This window comes from Hyperoodon ampullatus, assembly GCF_949752795.1.
Source record: "Hyperoodon ampullatus genome assembly, chromosome: 19".
NCBI classification, from domain to species: Eukaryota; Metazoa; Chordata; class Mammalia; order Artiodactyla; family Ziphiidae; genus Hyperoodon; species Hyperoodon ampullatus.
This window is the reverse complement of record NC_136932.1, coordinates 5,668,908-5,692,282: the sequence shown is the minus strand read 5'-3', so window position 1 is coordinate 5,692,282 and position 23,375 is coordinate 5,668,908. Positions and strand designations below refer to the sequence as shown.

The 23,375-nt window shown below is 43.2% G+C and overlaps 1 protein-coding gene across 1 annotated transcript; it reads right to left on the bottom strand.

The window, feature by feature from the left end:
• Positions 1-444: 444 nt before the first annotated feature.
• Positions 445-18,628, bottom strand: CASC3 (CASC3 exon junction complex subunit; the record flags this gene model as incomplete). The annotated part of the gene is made up of 13 exons (XM_079724527.1): positions 18,383-18,628; positions 17,990-18,017; positions 17,605-17,642; positions 5,822-5,980; positions 5,581-5,732; positions 4,847-5,023; positions 3,994-4,679; positions 2,580-2,644; positions 2,167-2,281; positions 1,833-1,931; positions 1,379-1,593; positions 640-762; positions 445-468 (listed from the first exon to the last, which is right to left on the bottom strand). Exons 1-13 carry the CDS (start codon positions 18,611-18,613, stop codon positions 445-447), a joined length of 2,112 nt encoding a protein of 703 aa, XP_079580653.1. The 5' UTR covers positions 18,614-18,628.
• Positions 18,629-23,375: the final 4,747 nt, after the last annotated feature.

Here is a 23,375-nt window from a genome sequence, read left to right as displayed (position 1 = left end):
CTTTCAAAAAGCCACATTTCTAAATAATGTATATTAAAGTAATATCCCTAAAACAAAACAAAACAACAAAACCCCCATGGTCTTTCTCCTCCACGACCTTTAGAATTGGCTCTGCTGTAACACCTCAAATTTAGATTTCCCCTTTCCTTAATAAGGAATGCCCTCCTGCATTTTTTCCTTCCAGCTTCCCAAATAAAATGCTACCAAATTAACAGTGGTTTTTACTCAACCCTGCTCAGTGCATTCATAAAACAAAGAAACTGGCAAATTTTGGGACTCCTCTAAGCCTCCCTCTGAGATATCCCATGATTACAACTTAGAGCATTAATTAGGTGACTGTTAAGCAAGTAAGCATAAGCATTAGTTTTAAGAATGTTCTGAGTCGTATTGAGTTGTACACTTACTTTTATACGACGTTAGATTTAAAATATTCAGAAATTCATATTAACTGGAACCCCTGCTTACAACCTGAAATAAAGTTGGAATTTGTTATCAGGTCATTATTATTAAAAAAAAGACCAATTTCCATAGAAACACACCCAGAAAAGGGGGGAAATCTGAAGAAAAGGAAAGCCCACTGAGGTCGGATGTGCCCTAAACATCCCTTGTTTAGAGCTCCTTCCCTAGGCGCTCTCATACCTCAGGTGGTGGGGGCTTGATGGTGACCGGCTGGGGAGTCCTCCGGGGTGGGGAGGGCTTTGGCTGCACCTGCTGCTGGGCGGGGTTATAGTAGGTCACTCCTCCATATACCTGCGATGGGGCCTTGGACCCCAATAAGCAAGGAGAAGAAAAAGGAATTAATTCATCCAAACAATGATAAACAGGAAACATTATTCAGGCACAAAAATAAGAGCATCGGGGAATTTATAATTTTTTAAATCTCTAAGCTGCCCCCCTTTAAAATAATTATTCATTTCTGCCTTAATATGTCCTAATATGGTTCTTACTTCTTCAAAGTACTACCCAGCTTTCTCTAATTCCTACCATCAGCTGACAAATCGAAGAGACTGAGCTCAGTGGTGACACTCCAGATAGCACAGGGTGTCAACCTTCTGGGAGTTAAACAGTACAGGGAGGGGTAGGGCTGGTAAGTAGAATACAGCTTCATTATGCAGTTGAATAAACAGCAGACATGCCCACCTAAGACATACTAAAACACCTGAATGAAACACCATTAAAGAAATGGAAGAGAATAAACAGATGATGGGCATCACATAAGCTGCATTTCTAGCTCCTGACCACCAAGAGGCGTCCTGACACCACATGCAAATCAGTGGCATTGAAATGTTCTCTCCAATTCCTTGAGCATTCTCCTCATACTATATTCCTCTCTGATTTAAAGGATGTGCACTTAGGAAAATCTCATTAGCCATCTCACCTGCGTGTTAGGATATAGATGAGGCGGTGCGGGGGGAGGCAGTGCCCCTGGAGCATAAGGGTAACTGGGATTACCAAAGTTCATGACGCCTGGAGCAGAAAAGTAGGTAGGAGCAAGCAACTGCTGAGGTGGTGGCTGTCCTGGAGCCATGGACACTGGTGGGGGATAGAGGCCTGGATTGGGCAGAGGCGCCGGTGTCTGGTGGGGATGTAAACCTGGACAAGAAGAAAACAAAAATTGAAATAAAAGGTAACACCATTTCCATGGGATGGCCTGGCTGGACTGCTTAGGATGGAAGCCCTCAGGATGGACCCAAGAGGAGTTTGTTGCCCAAGCAGCCAAAGTGGCCAGCTTCATTAGCAAGCAGCACAGAGCTCAAGAGGATGGGGTTTGTGAAGCCCCCAAGACATATCCTCACGTACTGGAAGCATACAAGCAGAGGCGCAAAGCTTACCTGGGTGGGGAAGGTGCATTTCTGGCTGCACAATCATGCCCTGAGGAGGCAGTGGGGCAGGGCTGTCACCATGGGTATAGATTGGTCCCTGGAACTGCACTGTAAGATATCACATTGGGACTCTCATAAACCCTCACTCTTCACATCACATGGACAAGTCTCCTTGTCCCCCAAGCCCTTTGAAAAGATGTTCTCATTTCTATGTGAAAAAAACAGCAACCACAGAACGTTTGTTAACCACAAGGAGAGGTCAGAAGGGAAATTCAGGAGGCCGGTGGCTGGTCTTAGTTCACTTCACCCTGCCAAGATACTCCAACAATAAAACTAAACTCACATGGATCATAGTAATGTCCCTCCACGATACTGATGTGCACAGGAGGGGCAGGGGGCTCCGGCACAGGTCTTTGCCGTTGAGATGAATAGCGTTTGGCTCGCCCACCCTGGACACCCTGAAATAAAGAAAGAGGTCTGAGCAAGAAGACTCCAAAAGGCTGACTCTCCTATCATGTCCCACCCTCCTTTAGGTACTGCAAAACGCTTACTTGGTACATGGCAGTGTTAAAAAAAAGTATTTGCAAAAAGAATGGAAAAACCAATGAAAAGCATCAAGATCTAGACCCAAACCCTGTACCCTACATTTCGGGAGACCCAAATTAAAAGGGAAACATGCGAAAACTGACTTAGTTTAAACAGTGAACGAGCTGTGACATGCAACCCCCTACATGTGACCCTTTCCCCCTTCTGTACCAGTTCTTCCATCCGGTTAAACTGAGGTGGAGGTCCTGCTCCCACGTGTATGTGGTTGGGCATACCTGTAATACACCAAAAAAGTCACTGCTGCAGAGCAGACAGATGTGAATGGGACTCAAGATACCATCAAGAAAGTGACAGGCTGAGGAATCCCAACATGCGGAATGGCTTTCTTCCTTTAAGCTAACAAAATTCCTTTTAAACTATCTCTGCTTCCTGTCAACTCCAGCATTTGGAAATTTGCCCCCACTGCCTGCCACCTTAATATAGCAATAAAACCTCTGAACATGAAAAAAAAATTACTTCAGTAATGCAATTCAGAAAATGCAAGTTCAAAATTTTCCCATCAAGTATTTCCCTGCACAGAATCCCTGGGAGGTTATACTTAGCATATTACATTATCAAACATATTGAAAAATCTCAGCCCTGAAGTCTCTGAGCAACAACTAGAGAGGGGAGGATGTTCTAAATCTACCTGATTATTCCTGGCCACAGAGGTCTGGGCTAGAAGTATAGGAAGAGATTCCCCTCTGGCTAAAGATGACTCAGGACAAAAGGGAATGTTCTAGAGACTGTCTTCCAATGGTAATAAGGCATTGGTAGGAGAGTGTACTCCTCTATCCAAAGATCAACTCCAGGTCCAGTTTAGGCTACCCTGGTTTTCGGTGTTCAAAAATTACGCACACCAGATAAGAATGCAGAAATTGCCAGTCCAAATGAGGATTTCCAATCTTTGAGTTCAAATTAGATTTCAGAAACTAAGGAAAAGATCCTCTGATCTATCTGACTGGAGGAAGAAAAAAAGGATGGGGGAGAGGGGTGGTAGATAGGTCCTAGTCACTAGCACTATGTTGTCCAACAGGATATCCACTAGCCACATGTGGTTATTTAAATTTCAATTAATTAAAATTAAAACTTCAGTTTCTCAGTCACTCTGGCCATATTATAAGTATTCAAAAGCACCATCAGTACAGAAAGTTCTACTGGGCAGCCTGGCTCTAGAAGACTGAGGAAATTAGAGAGGTTTTCCTTTCAAAAAGATTAGGAGATACTCATCCAAATTCAAATGCAGTTTCTGCCTTGAAACATTTAACCATTAGTTCACTTATTAGTTCAAATAATAAGAACACTGCCTTCTCCCACTTTTTCTACAGCGACTGGTAACGGATTCTGTACTCAGGAGCTCAGTATTGATGACTGTCAGTTAATAGTAAGCAAAGTAGTGGGTAGTCTTGTGCAATAGATAAAACTGCTCTGAGGTTTTTGAATGAATATACCTATGAATCCATCTGTTTCTTGCAGTTAATGAAGATATTGTCAGACACCACATCCCTGAGAGACATAAGTCCCATGCCCCTAAGTCCAATGATACAAAGGGGAAAAAGTGAGTCACTATCCCTAAGGTACCTACCCCGAAGCTCACGTGATTGCAGGAATGAAGGCTGCCCTGGGCTCCAATTCTGTTCTGTTATATTTAGTTGTGCCACATCTTGTTCAAGTCCACCTGTAGTAGAATCCACTGGAGCCTCCCAGTTCCCAGTCTTAGCAGGCGGAGGCGGCGTAGTTTCTGGGGCTGGAGGTGCTGGGGTGAGCCCTTCGGGTGGAGGGGGCACCTCCTCTGCAACCTTGACTGCATCTCCAGCTTTGACCCTGGTTCTTCTTGCCCGGGAATAGGATTTCTTCTCAATAGGCCTGTCAGGAGCTGGTGGTGCAGTGTCAGGAGCAGGATTTGGTATCTCTGGGGCTGCCTCTTCCTTCTCAGGACTGCCAAGCACTTGAGCGTCTGCTTCTGGAGATGGATCCCTTACTGGAGTCTGCTCCAGGCGCCGTGACCGGTAACTAGTCTCATGTTTAACGGTCTCACCAGACCGGCCAGCATGCTGCCCACCAGCTTCCACAGGCCTAAAACCAGCACAACCTTCCTTGAAGCCTCCAGATCGAGAGTAATTCCTGGCAGCAGACATGCGGCCAGTACCTGCAGCATTCCTGTTGATAAATGTCCTTGGTGGTAAGGTGCCCCCAGGACCCTGGTGGCGATGGGACTTATTTGGCCGCTCCCCGATCCAGTTTGGATCTCTTTGTGGAGGACTCCCAAACCTGAACAAATGGAACAGAGAAATAACAAAAGGGACCACTAGAGATATAAACTGAGGGTCAGGGAGACTTCCCATATTCCTCACCCAATTACGGGCCAGGATAGCATTTTAAAAAGCAGAGATTTTCTCCTGTAAATATCAACAGCGTAGGCTCCAAAACTTCCTCACCTGGGTTTCCGGATTCTTCGGGGTTTGATGTCATCAGGATTGTGAGCTGAGCGGATGTCATAGCCATAAAGAGCAATGAGCTCCTGTCGGGACTTTGGAGCCTGTTCATCTTCCCGAAACTTGTCATGCTCCCAGCGACCCTCATCCTTCCACAGCTTTCGCTGACGTCCCTTGGGTCTGGTTGAAACCAGGGAAAAGTGTCTTAGGTTGGCAGATTCTGCCAAGTAAAGATGTTCAGGAAATAAACAGGGTTGGGCAGGGAAACAGTAGGAGCTCAGGTATTCTCTCCATCTTCCCCAACAGGCTATACAAAACAGGCCTTCCAAAAGCAAGAGTGAATCACAGCACCTCAGGGCCTGCAGGGCTCAAATGTAACAGGAATAGAAATGAGGAGAGACTTCACTTCAAACTACTCAGCACTCTAGAAACATCTCTCTCCTATAAGGCCACCTATGAAAGTATTTCAAATCCCAGAGGTTTTGAGCCTCAGATTAAAGAAGGCAGTGGAAGTGTGGGTCTGGATCCCAGCTCCTCCACCAAGAGTTACTAAATATTCTAAGCCTTACTTTCCTCATTTGTACAAGAGGGATAATCACAGTACTTACCTTAAAATGCTGTGAACAGTAAATGAGATAATACAAGTAAAACACTCAGCAAAGTGCCTGGCATATATTTCAATAGTAAGCACTAAATACATACTAACATACTACAGAGCAGTAGCAAGTGGCTGTTACCTGACTTCCTCCTCCTGAGTCTGCCCTCGAAGATCATGCTCAAAAAAGAGCCCTTTCCGGGGTATGTATGCTGGGTTCTTCCGATCTTCATCATCATCCAAATGCTTAGGGCCTTTTTTACCAACTTTGTTCTCCACAGGCTCTGTGCTCTCCTATCGGACAGATAAAGGACTCCTTACTCACTCCAAGGTTAAGAGCTCCTATTCCAGAACCCAAATGGAGGCCTTTGGTGGGTACTAACCTGTCCATCCCCACTTTGCCTCTCTCCAGTCACAGTGCCTTTGGTATCAGGCTTTTCTTCCCCCTTCTCCTCTTTTGCTGAAGAATTAGCAGCATCATTGGCTTCTGATTTCAGCTCCACTTTGGAGTTTTCCTCTTCACTGTACTCCCCTTCATCACCCTGAAAAAAGTTTCCCTGTCAGCTGTGGAGATAAGATCTGAATGGTGTACTGTAAAATTTTCCATTTAAAAAAAAATTTTCCATTCTTTAGGAAAACATTTTCTAACGAATTAAAAGCAAACACATCAATATTCTTACTAAAATTTCTAGAGAACAGAAACATTGTTAAAAAAATTAAAAGCACATTAAAAAAATATATATATACAGGGAATTCCCCGGCGGTCCAGTGGTTAGGACTCCATGCTCATGCTTTCACTGCCAAGGGCCTGGGTTCAATCCCTGGTCAGGGAACTGAGATCCCACAAGCCGTGCAGTGTGGCCAAAAAATATATATGTTTATATAGTTTCCTGTAAGTTTTCCAGCAGCAGCCTCTTTCATTCACTAAGCTTATTGTGATAATCATTTCATGATGTCAAATCATTATGCTGTACACCTTCAACTTACACAGTGCTATATGTCAAATTATACCTTAATAAAACTGGGAGAAAAAAAAACAAAAACAAAAAACAGTGGCAGCCTCTGGGGAAGAAACCCAGGGGATATGGATGGGAGGCTTTAACTGTCTAGCATACAGAAGGAGCTTTATCTTTGTTGATAATTTCTCTCCCTCTCAATGAATCGTCTCTTAAACATGCAGTGCCTAAGAACTACACTCTAACTCAAGTTGTTAATTCTCTCATCTCAAAATGGCTTAGAACAGAGATTCCCAACCTTTTAGATTATGTGAACCCCTTTTTAGGATCTAAAATTTTCATGGATCCCCATGAGACAATAGTTCAGTATAGTATCCACAAATTGAGAAAACATGTAATGACAAACAACTGCTATACATTCAATAATACTTTTAAATACATTTATAATTTACTAATTCATATATATATTCAATAATAGTAGTACATAAAGGTGGGAGATGTCGATTTGGTCTACAGATGAGAACACAGCTAATGAATTTGCAACCCTTTATAATAACTCCATGATTTCCCAAGGCACTATTACTCTCAAGTTGGGAAATAGCGGCTTACATTTTTTATGTCTATGATATAAATACTAAATTTTCTGTAGCATGAGAGCCCCTTAGCCAACAACTCTGTCCAGAATGATAAAATTATCAAATTATGACTTGGAAAACTTTAGAAGAACTTGTACAATCACTGCACCTGAGAAATGAAAAAAATTAAAGCCCAAATGGTCTCTCTCCTCTCCACTTTCTTCCCTCTCTTAGCACAGCAAGACTGGATAATCCAATCAATTATACTTCAATTAAAACAACAAACAAACAGGGGCCTCCCTGGTGGCGCAGTGGTTGAGAGTCCGCCTGCAGATGCAGGGGACACGGGTTCGTGCCCTGGTCTGGGAAGATCCCACGTGCCTAGGAGCGGCTGAACCTGTGAGCCATGGCCGCTGAGCCTGTGCGTCCCTCCACAACGGGAGAGGCTGCAACAGTGAGAGGCCCGCATACCGCAAAAAACAAACAAACAAACAAAACAACCGGATAATCCTGCTTGTGACATAGAGGTGTTAGGTCTGCCCATACAAAGAAGGGTCCCTTAGGGCATCCTTTAAATAGGGGCCGCTGGAAAGGGTTAGGCAATAGAGGTGTAGCTAGTTCTACGTAGGGAAAGGGAGCAGCTAAGGCTCCTGCTAAGGGGGCTGGCTTTAGACTAAAGTTACTCTCATATCCTTGTCATTCCAAGATTTGGACTTAAGGAGGCAGGGCTATAGGCCAGGGGAGGTAGGTTTAGAGACCTATGAGGACACAAAGAAATGGATTCAAGGGAAGGTGGTTTAGTCCCCACTGCTGGGTTAACATGTAAGGGTACCAATATACCTCCGCCCCCCCCCCCCCGGTAGATTCGTGTACACTGGTCTCTTATTCTCCTACTGGGTCTGACACTCAACCTGTACCAGACCCTCTCCTGACTCCAGGTCCAGGATGGCCTCAGGAATCTGATCAAAGATACTCACTGAGATTCCTGACGAAACAAGAAGCTCTCAAGCTCTAAGTTTTTGACCTTTTTTCAAATAGGGCTGAGATTGCCTGACTGGCCCAGACAAGTCAATTAATTCCCCTTCCCCTTTATTCCCTGCTCAGCATCAGGGCGTTTCGGCCTCTAAGTGTTTTGGGTTAGGAGTCCCAGAAAGGTGACACTGCTATGAAAACACAGAGTTCAGGGAGACTGCTTCACCACGCCCACACTATGAGAAACACGCCTTTACCTACAGCTTGTTAACAACCAAGTACCCTTGATTCTTTCCATTTCCCCTCAATCACAAGAAGTTTTCTCTCCTCTTGAGGTGGCAACAGGTGGGTGGTAATCATTCAGTTCTTTCCTTGGTCCTATGTTCCCTGCAGGTTCTGTAGCAGAAATTACAAGAATCTTGCTTGGGGGACTCCCCTGGTGGTCCAGTGGCTAAGACTCCGCATTCCCAATGCAGGGGGCCCAGGTTCGAGTCCTGGTCAGGGAACTAAATCCCACATGCCACAACTAAGACCTGGCGCAGCAAATAAATAAATATTTTAAACATAACAATAATAATAATAATAAAGATTTCATCTTAAAAAAAAAAAGTCTTCCTTGGTGTGTATGTGACCTTAATTCACTATTCCCCCCCGCCCCAACACTGACTGAATTCAAACACCTTAAAATAGTATCAGCATGATTAATGAGAGAACTTTGTTTTACGCTCTATCCCCTCTTAGTCTGTGGTGGAATGTCAAATGAGGCAACTCTTTTATTCCAAATGAGAAACTAATTTTGTTTCCAGGGCAGGACAGAAAGATACAAATAGCACAGTGCTGAGGAGACTCCAAATTAGCATCAAAGTCTGGTGTAATGGAAGCCAAGGTGCTACCCTAGAGTCAAGCTTCTTCAGCTATGGGCTGACATCAAAACCCTTTCCCCTACTGCTGACTCTCCCATTCAGTGAACACCCTTCCCAACCCTAAAGCCTAGCTCTCCACTGAAGCAACTGCTTCCCTGGCAGAATTCTCATGCAAAGGTTTTAGCTCATTTTTCCATTCCCCACATATTTCAGAGTAAGAGGTCGACCTGGTATCTTCCTCATTCTCAATGTCTCTTCCAGATCTAACTCATCTGCCTCATTTAAAATATTTTTTAATTTTTATTGTTTTTAATTTATTACTTATTGAAGAATAGTTGAATTATAATGTGCTAATTACTGTACAGCAAAGTGACTCAGTTATACATATATAAACATTCTTTTTCCTATTGTTTTCCATTATGGTTTATCACAGGATACTGAATATAGTTCCCTGTGCTATACAGTAAGATCTTGTTGTTTATCCATTCTATATACACCAGTTTGTATGTGCTAATCCCAACTCCACCTCATTTTAAACTGCTGCTTCTCTGAGGCTCCTATCACCTAGCTATACCCTGCTTCTCGAAAGTTCGGATTATACCACTTCACTTTTATGAAAGACCTACAGTAGCACTTATTTTCACAAACTGAAAGAAATTTGAAGATAATTTTTGTTTTAAGAAAAAAGGCAAAAGTGAAAATTGTACTCAGTGTTTTGCAGCGAGCTGTCATATTGGCAGCTCCACACCCCAAGCAGAAATAGTGGCACCACCAAGCTCCTGCCCTGGGAACTACACTCAGCCTCTCAGCATCAAGCTACCACAGCTTTGAACTGTGTCTGTGAGCATCCGTGCTTTATGTAGATTTATTCTGTGCACCCCTTGGCAAGATGTGTCCTAAGGTAATTGCTTCTTTGCTTTAAGCCATTTCAGCTTACAGGGACGCTCTATCAGACCAAGGGGGAAACCTGTACCTCTATGCCTCTGCCTGGGTCCACCTTGTCATTAATTTGAAGACTATGGCAAGGAGCTCACAGTTTTCACCTCCACTTTAGTCATCCACTTCCATGTACACACTTCAGACCAGTCTTACCTGGAACTGCTATATACATTTTTTTTTTAAGTAAACTTGATCTACTTTTAAAAATCTTAAATTTAAACACCCCAGACTTTGATCAAAACTGCCACATGGGGGACTTCCTTGGTGGCGCAGTGGTTAAGCATCTGCCTGCCAATGCAGGGGGCACGGGTTCGAGCCTTGGTCCGGGAAGATCCCACGTGCCCTGGAGCAACTAAGCCCGTGTGCCACAACTACTGAGCCTGCACTCTAGAGCCCGCGAGCCACAACTACTGAAGCCCGTGCGCCTAGAGCCCGTGCTCCGCAACAAGAGAAGCCACCACAATGAGAAGCCCGCGCACCGCAACGAAGAGTAGCCCGCGCTCGCCACAACTAGAGAAAGCCCGTGGGCAGCAACAAACACCCAACGCAGCCAAAAATATATATATATAAGTAAATAAATTTATTGAAAAAAAAAGCCACATGGAAAAGAATGAAGTTAGACTCTTACCTCACCCCTTATACAAAAATTAATTCAAAATGGATCAAAGACCTAAAATATAAGAGGCAAAACTATTAAGTTCTTAGAAGAAAACATGACTTTGCATTTGGCATGGATTCAGCAAAAGCTTCTTTGATATGACACCAAACACACAAGCAACAAAAGAAAAAACAGATATATTGGACTTCATCAACATTGAAACCTTATATCATCAAGAAAGTGAAAAGACAACACACAGAATGGGAAAAAGTATTTGTAAATCATATATCTGATAAGAAACTTATATCTAGAATATATAAAGAACTCTTACAACTCAATGATAAAAAAAAACCAATTAAAAAAAGGACAAGGTATCTGAATAGCCACTTCTTCTAGGAAGATACACGAATAGCCAATAAACACAAGAAAAAATGCTCAACATCATTACTCATCAGGGAAATACAAATCAAAATGAGATACCATTTCATACCTACTAGGATGGCTGGAATCAAAAAATCAAGACAATAATAAGTGCTGTTGAGAATGTGGAGAAACTGGAATTCCCATACATTGCTACTGAGAATGTAAAATGGTGCAGCTGCTTTGGAAAACAGTTTGACAATTCCTCAAACAATTAAACAGTTACCACATGACTCAGCAACTCCATTCCTAGGTACAGAACCAAGAGATATGAAAACATACAACCACACAAAAACTTGTACACTAATGTTTACAGCAGTATTATTCATAATAACAAAAAAACAGAAACTCAAGGGGCCATCAACGGATGAATGGATAAACAAAATGTGGTATATCCATACAATGTAGTATTATTCAGCCATAAAAAGGAATGAAGTACAGGGGACTTCCCTGGTGGTCCAGTGGTAAAGAATCTGCCTTCCAATGTAGGGGACATGGGTTTGACCCCTGGTCAGGGAACTAAGATCCCACATACCACAGGGCAACTAAGCTGGCGCGCCACAACTACTGAGCTCACGCGCCTCAACAAGAGTGTCTGCGTGCCACAAACTACGGAGCCCACATGCCACAACTAGAGAGAAAATCCGCACACCACAACTAGAGAGAAGCCCGCACACTGCAAAGAAAAATCCCACATGCCTCAATGGAGACCCTGCATGCCGCAACTAACAGCCAACGCAGCCAAAAAAAGAAAAAAAAAAAGGAATGAAGTACTGATACATGCTACAACTTGGATGAAAACCTTGGAAACATTATGCTAAGTGAAAGAAGCCAGTCATATTATATTATGTTGCCATATAATATATGATTCCATTCATATAGAAGGCCAGAATAGGGAAACCTCTAGACACAGAAAGTAGATTTGTGGTTGTCTAGGGCTGGAGCGAATGAGGATGCAGGAACTGTGGGGGGCAAGTGACAGCTAAAGGGTACAGAATTTCTTTTTTTTTTTTAAGATTTTTTTGATGTGGACCTTTTTTTTTTTTAATTTATTTATTTTTTGGCTGTGTTGGGTCTTTGTTGCTGCACGCGGCTTTCTCTGTGGCGAGCAGGGGCTACTCTTCATTGCAGTGCGTGGGCTTCTCACTGTGGTAGCTTCTCTTGGTCAGCACAGGCTCTAGGTGCGTGGGCTTCAGTAGCTGAGGTGCGCAGGCTCAGTAGTTGTGGCTCGCGGGCTCTAGAGCGCAGGCTCAGTAGTTGTGGCACACGGGCTTAGCTGCTCCGTGGCATGTGGGATCTTCCCGGACCAGGGATCAAACCCATGTCCCCTGCATTGGTAGACAGATTCTTAACCACTGCACTATCAGGGAAGTCCCCAGAATTTCCTTTTGAAGTGATGAAAATGTTCTGAAACTGACTGTGGTAATGGTCACACATAACTGTACATACTAAAAACTACAGAACTGTACACTTTAAAGGGGTAAGTTGAATGGCACATAAATTATATTTCAATAAAGCTGTTAAAAAAAAATACCCTGCCTGTTATTCCTGTTCTTCCCCAGTCACTCCTTTACTCTCTAGTCTCCAATTTCTTAAGTCATCCACTCCCTTGACATTTCTACCTTTTCCCTACCGATCAGTCCTTTCCCACATTCACTTTCCTCTCTCAACTCTGTGACCCCTTCATTTCAATCACTACTAGTAATTCCCTCAAGTCCCCTACTCTCATGTGCCCAAGACTGGATCAACTAACTGTCTGCTTTTTCTAAGCTTACAACCAGACTTCTGATCATCACTAAAGGGAGTTAAAAAAAAAAAAAAAATCATACAACTTCACCCATCAGTGCCACCTCCAACCTCAACTACTCAAACTTCCTTTAGTCTCACAATTCCTACACTGCCCTTCCACCAACAACCATTCTTTTCGTTTTTCCTTCTATTTCACAAGGAAAACAAAACAAAGGGCACACCAGCTTCCTCCCCACATACCTTTCCTTCCCACTTCTCTATAATTACAATGGAAGATGTTTTTCTTGTCTGTTTCCTATTTCTTCTCATGTACTCAGTCAAGGACACCAATAGATGCATTACCTATCCCCTCCCTTTTCTCCCCCTTTCTACTGATTTCTTCAACCTTTAGCCATACTTTATTCTCCAACTTAAAAGATAACACCAAACCCTCTCTTGACGTTACAGCCTTCTTTCCGGCTACCAGCTCTCTAGCCTCCCCTTCATAGGCTAATTTCTTTAAAAAATTTTCTTGGAGGATTCTGGGAAAATGGCAGCAGCACAGTTTTTGATCTCTTCAAATCTCCACATGAGATGGGAGCAAGATCAAAACCCTCTGGATAACATTTACAACAAAACTAGGTTACAAGCTATCCCCCAGGACCCAAAATATAAGCACATAAGAGCAAAGCATCAACAGCCACAAGACCTGCATCGGATTGGTATCAGTGCTGGAAAAAGCAGAGAGCACTAAATGGACCTGAAAACAGGAGAACCCTGAACTAGTCAATAGGTAGTCAATAGAAAGCAAAACTGAGAATAACAGTTGAAACCAGAAGGGTTTTTACTGTGTCCAATAGAATGTGTGTTTAAGGGTCCTGCAGTAAGAAGGTCTGAAAGGGTTAGAGGAGTCTAACCCTTCTGAAATCTTAAAACCAATCTGGCTGCCAGGGCTCCCCTCTAGGAGAGTAACACACTGAAGATAAAACTGTTGAGAAGGGCTTCCCTGGTGGCGCAGTGATTGAGAGTCTGCCTGCCGACGCAGGGCACACGGATTCGTGTCCCGGTCCGGGAAGATCCCACATGCCGCGGAGCGGCTGGGCCCGTGAGCCATGGCCGCTGAGCCTGCGTGTCCGGAGCCTGTGCTCTGCAACGGGAGAGGCCACAACAGTGAGAGGACCGTGTACCTCAAAAAACAAACAAACAAACAAACAAAAAACTGTTGAGAAGAGAATCAAATTCAGTAGAAGAGGGATAAAAGGAATGAAGGAAAGAGAAGGTCCAAAACAAGTTAGAGAAGGGAACAAAAGCAGAAAATCTCAGAAAGCAAGCCATCATATTTTTTTTTTTTAACACTACAGAAAAACAACTGAAGAGGGAGCTCTATGAAGTTAGAAAAAGTTACTCTGAGCCGTACTTCCTTCGAAAAGATGAGGAAAACTAATTTTTAAAATCAACAAAGGAAAAATACAGAGATCAAATCCCACATAAACTTGCTATGAGGAAAAAAAATAAGTAGAATAGCATTCCTACAATGAAAGCATGCCAAAAAGACATGCATATCATATCAAAATTGTAACTTCTATTTCAAAATGAGCAAAAAAGACATCAATATAAGGCATGAAAGAACATCAGTCAGAACTAGAAAAATCCAAAAATGAAATGAAAGAACTCATTCATTCAAAGGAAGATATTAGAAATTAAAAAAAAAAAAATTCATTTCAAATACAAAGTCTAAAACTAGAAGGAACACAAACAAGCGTGGATGAACACAACAATAATGCCTTATGAGAAATTAAAAGTGAAAAGGAAGAAAATATTTAAAAATCAACAGAAAATGAAGAAACAGATATAAAGGATTTCAGAGAAAGGGTCAGACACTGAAGACAGGAAAAGAATATTGGGATAGACGTTCCATGACATACTATAGAGCACATCTCATACCTATGAGCACTGATCCAGAATGACCAACTCCAGGACAAATTCTAATAAATTTATTGGACCTTAAAGAAAATATACTGGGAATATCTAGACAAAAATAGCAAGTGACTTATAAGGGAAAGAAAATCAGGTGTTCATCAGTCAGTCCGGTGCAAGATAAAAGCTTTGGGTCACCCTGGTATTTTTCCAAGGATATCATGGAAAGACAATTTGCAAGAAATACAAAGGACAGAGAGAGCATGCTGAGTTGTACTATGAATGACCATCAAAATCTTTTCAATGGATACACTGTAAAGAAAAGAAAGGGATGAAAAACTAAACTGTAGACTAAGAGATAGGTCAACATTTAAGAAATAGGCAAGACTAAAGTGTAGCATCTAGGTATATACAGTTAGTAATCAACAAGAAATTCAAGCAAGTAACAGATTACAATGAAAGGCAAGATATCAAGTCTACTTCTCTAATCTAGACAAGTGCTGTCCAACAGATCTTTCTGGGATGATGGAACTGTTTTTATCTATGCACATGTGGCTACTGAGTACTTAAAATGTAGCTACTGCAACTGAGGAGCTGAACTTTTAAGTTTAATTAATTTAAATAGCCACATTTGGCTGGTGACTACCCTATCTGACAGAACAGAACTACACCTCTCTCTTACATTTCAGACAATATATACTAGATATTGCCACATCAAAGTCCCACATGTTCCTCAATCTCAAAACATCCAAAACTTAACCCAACACTGTCCTTCCTGAAATCTCCTCCCCCTGTGGTCCGTTTCTTAGTGAATAACACCATTCATCAGCCTGGGCATCCCTTTGACTCCTCCTTAATTCAGGCTCCACATTCAATCAATCAAGAAGTTCTGTTAGTATCACCGAAATATCTCTCAAATCTATGTCTTGCCAGTGCCACGGCCATGTCCCTTCTTTAGGGCACCATCATGCTCCTTGGGCCATCCTAATAATCTTTTAACAGCTCTGTCTCCAGTCTTGCCTCATCCACAATTCATCCTCCACACTTAAGCCTCCAACAGCCTTTCTTTCTTTGCTGTTAGAGTAACATCCAAACTCATTTATACACAGAATGGTAAACTCCTATAAAGTCACAATCACCAAACCTCACTGAACCCTCCATACTGCCTGGCAGTCCTTCTGATGTTTCTGTTCTCTAGTGACTACTGCAAACATTCCTCACTCCAAAACCTCTTATCTCCTTTTTACTCTTTGCAGATAACCTTACCATTGACTTCAAAGAAAATAAATCATCTCATCAATCACCACATTCTGTCAATTCCATAGCCTAAATAACTGTCAGTGCTGTCCACTTCTATTTTCACTGCCACCACTCCACTCCATGCCACACTTACTACTTTCCTACACTTCCACAGTAGCTTTCTTAACTAGCTTTTCTGTCTCTAATCTTGCTCCCTTCAGATCAACTCTCCCCACTGCACACAAAATAATGGTTATAAAAATAATAATTCTAAAATATTACTGTGACTCAACCTGGGATCTTGTTAACATACAAATGTCTGAGTCTTCCCTCCCTCTGCAAGATTGTTTCAGTAGGATTTTTTCATGTAGGTGTTCCCTGGATCTGACAAACACTGCTTTAAAATTTAAGTCTAATTCATAACCCGTATCACACTCTTGTTTAAAACCCTGGTACACTTTTTTACTTCCTTAGAATAAAATCCAAATAGTTTTCAACCTGGCTTATAAAGTACTTTAAAATTTGGACTGAGATTCATCCTCACCACCAGTCGTACTAAACCTTTCATATCCTCCAACTCACCACGCAGTCCATCCCTTCTAGACCTTCTTTCCACACTGTTCCCTCTGCTTAGAAAATTCTACCTGGCTAACTCCTACTCACCCTTCAGGTCTCTATTTGAACATTTGCTCCTGTAAACATTTCCAAACACCCTAAACCCAGTTAGCTGTCCCTGCTGTGTGCTCCCAAAGCACACTATGCTTCCAATACCATGGCATTTACCAAACATTATTGTAATTACTTAGTTAACTGTCTACATTTTCCCCCTCTGACCTGGAATGTACTGTGAAGTTCCATGAGGGCAGAACCATGCCTGTCTTTTATTCCAGTGCCTAGTACAGCTCCTGGCACTGAGCAGGCACTTAATAAAGAGAAGGCACAAGTAATCCCTGCATGATCTGGCCCCTACTCACTAATATGCCCTTATTTCTTGTATCCATCCTGTCCCAACAATGTTCCAGCCACACCTAACAACTTTCAAGTTTCCAAATATTTAATCTTCTCTCCTGTCTCTGGGCTTTTGTAGCGCTTGTTCCCTCTGCCTAGAACATGGCTTGCCTGGCTAACTCCAATTCATTCTCCTCTGACTGCCTAAGATGGACTCAGTACCTGGCCATTAACACCCTACTTAACCCCATTCCCTAGCAGTTGTCACCAAGTCCTATGATTGCCTCAATGTTTGTCTGACTTCCTTACTAAGTTGTAAGATTCCTAAAGATAGGAACTTTGTTATATCTGTTGCATCTCCAGGGCTTAATGGAAAGTCTAATATGTAGCAACAGTTCTATAAAATTTATAGAATGAACCTTTGACCCACAATCCAATTCCTCCTTATATCTCAGGGCTCTGTTCAACAACTCCAGGAAACAAACAGCCATTCTGATGGCGTCTCTAGTAGTTTATCCAATCAAAACAAGTAAGTTCACAAACGTTTGGCTTAGGGAAACTTTCTGCTAAAGACAGAAAACCTTATCCATAAACTGAGAAACGTTTCTGACACAAACCACTCAGAATCCTACCCTTTTAAGGTCTTCAGATATACTCAGAAAAAATATCCAACTGGCTGGCTTCACTACCTAGGCATCATGAAATGGAGTGTCAAACGACCTGTAAAGGGCTTCAGAATGTTCTCATTCTCTTACTTAGAACCTTATTTCCTTTAGACAGGGTGAAAAGCCAGCTATTAGCAGTGTAACACACGTGGCCTGAAGAGGCTTACACCAAGCTTCCCTCCCTATAACTGAACAAGACCCTTCCTAATAGTTTTCAGAAGCACAAATGAAGAATGCACAAGAGGAGTAACAAGTAGGTGATGGTCCTTTCGAACCACAGGTGTGTACAGTTTTTAAAATACACTTTCCAACCTTCACCGTAGGAAAAAGAAACTATCACACTCACTTCTGAGTTGTCTGCACTTTCATAATCCGAGAGAACAGCTGAAAGAAAACAGAGACATGGAAAGAACAAAAATTCAACACAAATTATTATAAGTACATCTCCTGACTGCCTGTTGCGGATCAAGCTAAAGCTCTCATTGAATTCTGACTTCAACCTATGAGGAAGATAAAATTACAGTCCCCATATACAGACTGAAAACAGGTTCCAAGAGTGACTTTGACTTTCCCAAGATCATACGGCAAAAACGGATGCTTTTAAGCTCTACGCTACAAAGAGCCACTTTGTGGCACCCTCCCCCAAATCCTTACAGTCTGAGAGGATGTCAATTGCTGGAAACAGCTGACCCGAGCTTATGGGCAAACAACTCTGTCAGGATGCTACTCACCATCCCCCTCGATGCCATCTTCACTCTCCTGAAGGAAAGGAAAAAACATGGGTTAGTTCTGTGATTTCCAGAGGGTGAGAGCTGAAAACGGAACACAAAATGGTTGGAAAGGGAGACGAGGAAAGGTACATCTTTAACAAGCAGCATCCGAGGGAGGTCCCGTCTATTCACCTCCAGTCCCAATTTCTGAATAAACATCCACTTCCCATCCGCAGAAGCTCTGCCCTCCCCCCACAAACCGCTCCTCCTCGCTTGGGGCTCCGGAGGCAAACCGCACTGGGATGGCTCTCTTCTCGAACACGTTACGCCTCAGCATCTACCGTCAACTCCCAGCCTCCCATCTTCACCTACACCCCGCCCGCCCGCCGGCCCGCCCCGCCCGCGCGCACTCACACACTCCGACTCCTCAGCGCTCTTGGCGCCCCCGCTCTCCACCCGCCGCAGATGAAGGGCCCCGGCTCGGCCTCCGCGCTGGGAAAGCAGAGAGCCACTGCCGCCGCCTCCAGCGCTACCGCCACAGCTCCCGCCGCCCCGCGCCGGGGAACCGCCACTGTCTGAGCCGGAAGCACCAGATTCTTCGTCCTCGGTGTCCTGCGAAGCGCGCTGCCGCCGCCGGTCCGCCATCTTACGGAAAACGGCCGCCGCCGGCCAGCTCCTGACGTACCCCGCCCGTCGCAGGGGCTGCCGGGAGGCTCGAGACCTGGTCCCAGCATGCTTCACTTGCGGCGCTGGTCGCCCGGCTCTTCAGAGGGAGGGGCTGGGGGCGGGGCTGGCGGGCTGCGGCAAGTTTGCCGGCGAGCGGGATTGCGTAAGTCGGTGACGTGAGGGGGCGTGGCGCGGCCCCCGACTTCCTCCGGTAGGGCACCGGGCAAGGGGGGAGTTGCACTCGGGCAGCCTCCTTCGGCTCCACGCCCGGCCATCTTGGGCTTTCCGAGTGGATATCGTTGACCTGTCACAGCTTCACTGCGGCATTGGAGTTGTTTCATGATTTTCTTTTTCGTTTCTACCTACGTTTGAAGCAGATCGTTTGATTGAATTCGTTTGCTTGGTAAAATCACGAATCAAGGGAAACCTCTGAAGCTGTTGTGCTGCATCAGATTTGTTACACCAGCCCATTTTAAGCTAAAGGGTGGAGGAGAAACCAGTTGTCCGTAGTGAAGCCCGAGGATTTAGTGTTGCAGCACTACAGTGTCTTCCCTGTATTCTTATTTACTCTTCCCTCTTCACGTGTCTTCCCACCCCAGCCATCACCTCTCCCAAAGTGCAGGCTGGTATGATGGTAATCTTACCAAGATTTTAGAACCGATTTAAAAAAAGATGATCATAGGAACGGGCATTTGGTTCAATATCCTGACATGATTTCCTTCTTGTTAAGGGCATGCCAGACGGGTAGATGAGGGAACGCTGAGATTTTGGCAGCACATTTTTCAGCAATGAAAAAAATCGGTATATTTGTTTTGTACCATAATAAAAACATATAAGAAGCGTAAGCTATTAGTGCACCTACGCCAGTACACATTTTAATAATACACACCAGAGAAAGGTCACTATCATAGCACAGGATTCTGTCCTGTGTAATGCTTTTACAAATGCTATGGTTAAGGATACTGATGTTTATCAAATTTATAGACAATATGAAACTAGAAGGTATTCTGAATGCCTTCAGAGACATAATCAGGATCTAAACAGATCTCAACTGGTTAAACAAGTGGTCAAATGTGACAACTTGTAAATACAGCTCCGGAAACCAACTGCCTGAGTGCAAAATGGAGGATGTGTGATCTAATAAGTGTTAACAGAAAGAGAAAAAAAAAAAGACCCAGAGAATCCTATCTATCTCAAAGTAAATTGATATAGTAAAGCTGCCAAGTTTAGTGTCTAAATAAGGAAAGTGATAGTCTGCCACTTTGCCTTTCAGTTGTTTGGTCTGGATTCAATTTTTAAAAAAATAAATTTATTTATTTATCTTTGGCTGCGTTGGATCTTTGTTGCTGCGCGTGGGCTTTCTCTAGTTGCGGCGAGTGGGGGCTACTCTTCATTGCGGTTTGCAGGCTTCTCATTGCGGTGGCTTCTCTTGTTGTGGAGCACGGGCTCTAGGTGCGCGGGCTCAGTAGTTGTGGCTCGCCAGCTCTAGGGCGCAGGCTCAGTAGTTGTGGCGCACGGGCTTAGCTGCTCCGCGGCATGTGGGATTTTACCAGACCAGGGCTCAAACCCGAGTCCCCTGCGTTGGCAGGCGGATTCTTAACCCCTGCACCACCAGGGAAGCCCCTGGATTCAATTTTTAAATGGACATGAGCAAATTGTTCACTCATCCAGAGAACTGAAACATTCAAGATCCTTTCTTTTGAGGAACAATTGTAAAATCTCTGAATGTTAACCATGAAGATTGGGATTGCCACAGCAAACTTTAACTATTTGAGGGACTATGAGGAAAGGAGGAATTGATATTTTTTCATCACTGTGGAAGGCAAAGCAAGAACCAGTGGGCTCGAGTTACAAGAAGTTGATTTTGTCAACGAGGAAGAATTTTCTAACATTTAGAAAAAAATGTATAGGAGAAAACAAAGTGTTAAAGGAGAAGCTGGACTTCATTTGTCTGGAATGTTGTCAAAGGGAAATCATGTATTGGAGTCAGACTAGATGACCTCTAAGGTCTTTCCAACTGAGGTTTTACTAATTTAGACACCAGGCACCAAGTATCCTATCATCTCTTGTTTTTAAAGTTGCCAATTATGTGTAAGGAAGAACACAGGACAAAGAGGGATGAAACATACATTGTGTTCATACACAAATGGAAGTTAATATCTCATATAAAAGGGAAAATGGCGTTTTTCCATTTTGTGAAAATGGATTTCTTTTTCTAGTCTTTTAAAATATACAAGCAGAATTGTTTAATGCTTCCCAATAAATCTAATAAATTGAAGCAGAAGTTCAAAATTAACAGCCACAATAGTTTATTTACAATTGAACTCTTTATAAGATATTTACAAGACAACCAATTTTACACATCAGAAATGGTATCAAAAGTATGAATTACAACACAGACAACAATATGAAATGGGCATAAAACAAAGCTGAAGTGGACAGACAAGCAATTTCTCTTTTTAATTTATTAACACTAGCTTAAACTTTGTTAAGGAAAGAAAGAACTGTGTTTTAGGAGAACTGCAGGTCCTTCAGTTGAAGATTGAATTTCACAGTGTTGTATCCCATGTAGGGAAAAAATAAGACTAATTTCCCCCCCACACTTCAACACACTGTGATTTTGCTCTTGGAACTTTGCTAATCTACTCTCCAACCTCCTTCTCAACAAAACTTCAACATATCCAAATCAAAGGAGAATTGAACTAGAAGAGGGGACAATAAAATAAGAGGTCCTAGGTAGAGGGAGAACCAAGGAAATAGAATCCACTTAAGTCTGGCCAGATAGCACCCATGGATTCCTCTTAGTCTAACTCAAGTTCAAAATCTGGGGAGTCTGCTGGACAGGCACAAACATAAAGGCTAAATTTGCTAATGCATAGCCAAATTAGGAGTCTGACAAATGCTGAAAATCAAGAAGAAACTGAGAGGAATCAAGGAATAAAAGAGACACTGACTGGTCTTTTTCTTCTTGGGCACATTATAAAGGAACATAACATAGGTCAGAGTAGGAAAGCCAAACAGCTTGCCATATTAAAATGATGGAGAACAAAGAAAATCTGGCCCAGTTTTTCTAGAAATCTCCTTCCTCTCCTTAAGGTGTGAGATGAGAGCCCCTAGTGGAATAAGTCCTATTTCTCTCTACATTCTTGCTGCAATGAAGTTCACAGCAGGTTCCCTTGTGGAGAGCCCACTCTCCTAAGCAGATGGAGTTACATATGAAAACCCATAGCCACACATACACACACAAAGGAGAAATAAGAGCAGCAAGATCATCCAAGAATACTACATGTGCTGCCGGAGTAATTCCTTTAAAAGTCAAACTCAGGGGGCTTCCCTGGTGGCGCAGTGGTTGAGAGTCCGCCTGCCGATGCAGGGGACGCGGGTTCGTGCCCCGGTCTGGGAGGATCCCACATGCCGCGGAGCGGCTGGGCCCGTGAGCCATGGCCGCTGAGCCTGTGCTCCGGAGCCTGTGCTCCGCAAGGGGAGAGGCCACAACAGTGAGAGGCCCGCCTACCGCAAAAAAAAAAAAAAAAAAAAAAAAAAAAAAAAAAAAAAAAAAGTCAAACTCAGGGAGCACAGATCAACATCTCACAAAAAGCTTTAGCAGTGGGAGGCCCCTGAGGAACTTTTTTCTTCCCTTCCCACAGTGGTATCCCATTCTCTCATGCTCCACTGATGGGCCGGCCACACACCCTACATACCTTGGCTTCTCCTCTAAAAGTGCTAATAATCTGGGGACATATTCTCTTCAAGGATAAAAGCCCCTACCTTCTAGGAGATTAGACCCCTACTTGTTTTCATACAATAGTCCTGAAGACTAAAGAAAGGCAATTCCTATATATTTAAGACCAGAGGTCTTGGCTCTATTTTCCTTCCAGATAGTTACAGGGATCTTACACTGAGACCAAAGTGGCCTGGAGTGCTGTCCTGAAATTCTTTTAACAAAATGGGGGTGGGGTGGGAGGTGGGTGGGAGGGGGGAACTAAGATGGTACACATACAAATCTATTTTTACAAAATGAACGGAGAAGCTCATTAGGTACATCTGTTTGTTTCAAGATGTAGACATTTGCCAGCCAAAAGAAGCACATATTTCCACACACACCCCCACCCTCCCTAAATCTCTATCCCACCACCAAGAGCTCAGCTAAAAGGATAAAACCCAACTAAGGAATACTGGAGAAGTGATGTGACACAAAGACATCTATACAGGATCTGGCATGCCATCCCCAAACACCAACGGCTTTTGTTTAGAGCCATAACTGGTCCCAAACTTACCATCCTCATTCTCTTTTCAGAAGATTTTATTCTTTGAGGGGTGGGGGAAGAAATTCAGTTATCCATTAACTAAGAAAATAATCACAGCCAAACATCCCTTCCCACATGGCTATATCACAGGATAGTTTTAAGAGAACTGTCTTTTCAGATATTTATCTACCAACTCTCCAACCTCTTTTCTACCCTGTGAAGATGACTTGCTTCATCACGTCACTTGTTATTCCTCATCTGGTCCTTAAGCTCATGGTGAGGTTGTTTGTTTTGTTTTGTTTTCGGGTAAAAACCACTACACTCACACTATAAGGAAGGGTATGCCAGGGCAAGAAGAGTGCCATGCAGGCACAGCTCTAAAGGCAGGGGTTGCTTCATCTTCCAAAAGTCTAATGAAGAGAGCCCTTCCACTCTTTTAACATAGGCAAATGTAGAGAAGCAGACCCCTGAAGCTTCCAAATCTGCCATCCTAT